Genomic DNA, 4,687 nt, shown 5'->3' on the forward strand with positions numbered 1-4,687 from the left:
CCTCGCCCCCCYGCCCCGAGCCCTGCCTTGGGTGGCAGGTTGCTGCTTAGCAGCCCTCGCTGTGCCCCGCTCGAGAGCCAGAGCAGGCGCGCGTGGGGCTGCGAGGACAGCTCTGGGAGACGTTCTGCTCCTAACCCAAGTCACAGGGCAGCACGGCGCCCGAGCACTGCTGCGCGTTGGGGCTGGGAACTGCTGAGCTCTGTGGGTTCCTGCTGCTCAAGCGTGGGACCAGCGAGGGCAGCTGTAACGTGAGATCTGGGGGTGTGAGACCAGCGCCTGCCAGTCCTGCGCCTGTGCCAGCGGATGCGGCCGAGCAGCAGGCTGAGCGCAGGAAATACGCGCCGGGGCTGGCGTGGAGAGGCAGCGAGGAGCGCGTGGGCCTGGTCAGCGCGGCTGCGGGGCTGCGGAGGGGCACGACCGGGCTGGGGTCGGTGGCGGCTCCCCGCAGCCGCGTTGTCGGCTCGGTGAGCGCGGCCGAGCTGGTGCTCGCCTGCAGCGCCGCGCGCCCCGCGGTGGGCGCAGCGAGCAGGGGTGACGGCTGCTCTCGGCGCCGGGGCCCGGAGAGGTGACGGGACCCGGCCACCTGGCAGGGTCTTGCCTGGCGCTGCCTGTCCCTAGGCTCTTCTCCTAATGTACCTTGTCCGTCTGCGGGGAAGGACAGTGCTGACGCAACCCAGGATGTGCAGAGTGCAGTGAAAACAGGATGTGGTGGCGCAGAGACGGGGGCAGGAAGTTTCTCGGGGCCCCGCGTGCCCCTCGTCGGCACTGGGGTGCAGCGGGTGCGAACGCTGCGCCCCGCTGCCCCGGCTCCTCTGCCGGCTCCTCCCTTCAGCTGTGCCGCCTCCGGACCGCGGTGCTTCCCGGGGGCTTTTGCTCCTCCGGCACAGCCAGGCTCCCAGTGGGGGCACGGCGTGAGCCAGAGCCCCTGGCCTGCAGGAAGGTGGGCTGCAAGCGTGGCTTTGGGCTGAAGGGCTGTTTGGAGCCTTTTTAAACCGTTCTCCCTGGCTTTCTGCGGGGGTCTCGAGGAGAGACGGGCCCGTCTGCAGGCGGATTTGGGGTGCTAGGCATTATCAGGTGCTGTTTTSCCATCTCTCGTGTGGTGGAGCAGGATTTAGCTGAGTCAAGGTAGATGAGATTCCTGCAGCCTCTCCAGGCAGCTGGCAGTGGGACAGGGAAGGGCCGAGGGTTTGCTCCTGCTCCAGGCGCTGCCCAGCTGGCTCCTGGCACCCCGCCGTGCAGCGGTGCCTTGCGGGGAGCTCGGAGGGGAGCTGCCAGGCCTCAACCTCCGTGGCAGGGTGCTTGGGTGCGCTGGGAGGGGATCTGCCTGCTGGCTGGTGCCAGGCAGGGCCTGGGGGTCTGCTGGGCTGGCAGAGGGGAGGGGAGGAGAGGGGGCCCCAGCATGTGCGCAGCGAGTCCGAGCCGTGCCGTGCCGGGCCGGGCCGTGTCCTGGCAGCCCCGCCAGGCTCGTCCCAGCAGCAGGAAGGAAGGGCCGGGCTGCTCCGGCTCCCGCTGGCCGCCCGCTTGGAGAGGCGGCGGGAGGCAGGGACCCCGCCGCGTCCGGAGCGATCGGAGCTGACGCGTCTCCCGTCCTGCCTGCAGCCTCCGGCCGCCCCCAGGCAGGACAGGGAGGGGAGCCCGGCCGCGGGGCCTGGGCTCTCACTGCTGCGCCCGTCCCGGGCGGCAGGAACAGGGCGCCGCTGGTGCCGGCTCCTGGCGAGGCCGGGATGACGCCCGGCTCGGCCCCGGAGCTCGTTGGCCCTGCGCGGCCGTGACTCACTCCGGGAAGCACCGTGGAGGCAGGTGTCCGCGCCCCGGGGAGCAGCGCCTCTCCGGAGCTGCGGGCAGGCGGGCGCCGTGGATGCGGACCGCGGACCCGGGGTGCAGCCCGCCGGGATGGTCCTCAGGGTGGAGGGCAGCGGTGAGTCCGGCCCRGAGAGGGGGAGGCTCGCGGGGACGGGGCGGCGGTGCAGGCGGGCAGGGCCGGATCCTCGTGTGCTGCGGTCCCAGCTGTCACCGGCCACACGTAGCGTCGATGGCTCGGGGTGGGGAGCGTCCCAGCGGCTCCAACGCCATCGCGGGGAGCCGGGCCCGGCCCTGCTCTGGTGCCACCCGCGGGTGTCCGTGGGCAGGCGCGGGAGCTCAGCAGCCCGGCCTGCCGGCTCGCGCTGCTGCTTGTCCCGAGGGCGCCGGGAGGGGGGGAGCAGGAATGCGGGCGAGCGTGGCCGGCGCGCCCCACGGAGCGGCTGGGCTCTGTGCCCAGCACGGAAGAGTTGGGGACGCCTTCCTGCCCTGCGCAGCCTCTGCCGGCCTCCCCCGGAGCCTGGGACGGGCAGGCAAATGCAGCCGGGGCCCCTCGCTCCCCGGGGGTGATGTGCAGGGGGTTCAGGGCCTGATGCAGCAGTTCCCCGTTCCCATAAGCGGAGGGTGGGGTGTGCACGGTGCGCAGTCCTGAAACCGTCGTCCGTGCTCTTGCTCTTGCATGGAGCGGGAGCGCGGCGCTGGGCCCGGCTCCCAGCGCGGCTGCCCGCAGCCCGGCCGCTCGCTGCGCCCGCCCCGTGCGCGCCCGGACAGCCTGCGTTTCCCCCCTCCCTGGCAGCCGTCTGCAGCACGCGGGCTGCTGAGACGAGGCACGCCGGCCCCTCSGGAGCCGTCTGCTCCGCTTGGCGCTGCAGGCGCCCTGCTCGCGGGCGCCTGGCGCTGTGCGGGGCTGCCGGGGAAGGGTTAACGCCCTCTTCCTTCCCCGAGAAAAGCAAAAGCACTGCAAAAGCACTGCGTCTGGTGTTTCTCTTCCTCTCTGCGGTGCTGACATGGCTGGGCCTGTGTCACGAGGGTGGCGGGGAGGGGCGAGCCCTGGGCTGCCCTGTGGCGTCTCCGTCTCCGTCCCGCTCGGCTCGTCCGCGCTGCCCGGCACGGCGGGGTGCGCGCGGCGCCTCGGCCCCGACCGCCCGCGCCGCGGGCTGAGCGCTCGGCGCCTTCGCGAGGGGCTGCTCAGGGGCTCTGCGAGCGCAGCTCGGGGAGCGCGGCCCCCGGCCGCCTCCGGGGTCTCGAGGTGCCCGCGGCGCCGGCGGAGCCGCGACAGCCCCGCGCGGAGCGCTGCGCCGTCCGCTGAAGCAGAGCGGGACCCTCAGCCGGCGCCCCGGCCTCTCCCTGAGCTGCAGGCCCAAAGCACGCGTGGGGAGACGGCTCCGTTCCACCCGGTGACGTGCTGCAGCTGGAGGACTTGGGGCTTCTTGTGTCTGGCAGCTACCGTGTAATTAAGCTCAGCCCTCTTGGAGCAAGCCTCATCTTGCTGATGAGCCCGGCTGCAGCGTGGGACCCGGTGCCCGGGGATCGGGAACGCTGGGTTCCCGCAGCCGGGGAAGGCGGCTGCGCTTCTGCTGGCAAACGGTCCTGCTCCCTGGTGATAGGAAGAAACGCTGGGAAGTGGCGTGAACCTGCGGCAGCTCGGACAATGCCCCCAGTATCTTAAGTTTAAGTAACTTCTAAGCTGGTCCCATGACTTGGGGGTCTGATTCATACTTCCTAGTGTGTGATGCCAAAGATATTGGGAAGTGTTCCAGTTGAGTCGGAAGGGATTGTGTCGCAAGCTTCAGGGTGACACTGACCTTTTCATGGGAGGACTTTTGTAAAGGAGGAAGCTCGTCAGAAAAACCCAAGCAGAGCAAGGAAACGGTGCTGAGTTCAGAGGTGCAGTTCTTCAGATCATGATTGCCCCAGAGGCTTGTGACCCTCAATGGAGAGAGAAGTGGCTCAGGGAGCTGCTTGGTTAAGGACAGTGCTGGTCCAAAAGGACATGGTGTCAGCTGGATGCRAGCAAATCTGAAAGGGAGAGAGGGCTTCTGCATCCCAGACAGGAGAGACTCGGGAACAGCCTCTGTGGGAAGCACTGCGGGTGAGTCTGAGCCTGCAGGTAGCGACTGGGAAGAGCAAATTGGGCAGAGACGGGAAGCGACGGYGTAGGGACCATGTGCCTGCTATTGTGGCCCTGATGGTTCCTGGGGCCTTGGCGAAGCAAACGTTTGGACAGGGGAAACCACAGGTCATCGCAGACCTGCCTGACTCCTATCGGGCAGCTGCTGTTTGGAGCAGGGGGGTTGGTAGCTCACGTTGGACCTGGTGAATGAGGCACAGGGTCTTTGGCCCCCGGGGACTGGTCAGGAAGCAGGGGGAGATGGATGTCCATCTGTGTCGTGGGAAGGCCAGGACAGGTCAGCAGATCCTGCTGGTAGGCATGGCCAAGCTGTGGGGAAGCCTCTGCTGGGTTTGGGTTCTTCTCACCTCRCTCCCTGGAGGGACCTTGTTTTGGTGTTTTCACGAACGACCTTGATGTGGAGTACAGGCGAGCTAATGAAACCCGCTGACAGTTGGGAGGCGTAGTCTGTTGACAAGAATTGGGAAAGCTGCAGGAGTAGCGGGGTGACCTTGGGGACAGGAATTAGCAGCAACGGGATGCCATTTAACTGTGCGGAGCGAGGGGTCACGTGCTGGAGAACACCAGGATTTTCTCCTGCGAGCCGTGGAGCTCGAGAGCTGGAGGCGACGGAGGAAGAGCGGCTCGCAGTGCCTGCCGGCCCCGGGCCCGAGCTCGCGGGATGACGCGTCGGTGGCGGAGCGGGGCACCTTGCCTCGCGCGCGGGCTGGTATCAGTGCCGCCGCGCGGATGCGGGCGAGCGGTGCCTGGAAGGGC

General features: G+C 68.7%; 1 protein-coding gene across 3 annotated transcripts in view; it reads left to right on the forward strand.

Annotated features, from left to right (window-relative positions):
* The first annotated feature begins 1,446 nt into the window (after positions 1-1,446).
* CYTH1 (cytohesin 1) overlaps positions 1,447-4,687 on the forward strand; it is a 13,297-nt gene continuing 10,056 nt past the window's right edge. The window contains exon 1 of one of the 3 annotated variants that reach the window (XM_085318228.1): positions 1,447-1,918. In XM_085318228.1, the coding sequence (XP_085174354.1) occupies positions 1,894-1,918 (25 nt within the window). In that variant the 5' untranslated portion in view covers positions 1,447-1,893. Of the gene's footprint in view, positions 1,919-3,118; positions 3,893-4,687 lie in introns of those variants that run through there. The other 2 variants (XR_014897448.1, XM_085318227.1) reach the window with 2 other exon arrangements.

The sequence above is a fragment of the Rhea americana genome, unplaced genomic scaffold (genome assembly GCF_003343005.1).
Source record: "Rhea americana isolate MKP2758 unplaced genomic scaffold, rheAme1 scaffold_527, whole genome shotgun sequence".
Classification (NCBI taxonomy): domain Eukaryota; kingdom Metazoa; phylum Chordata; class Aves; order Rheiformes; family Rheidae; genus Rhea; species Rhea americana.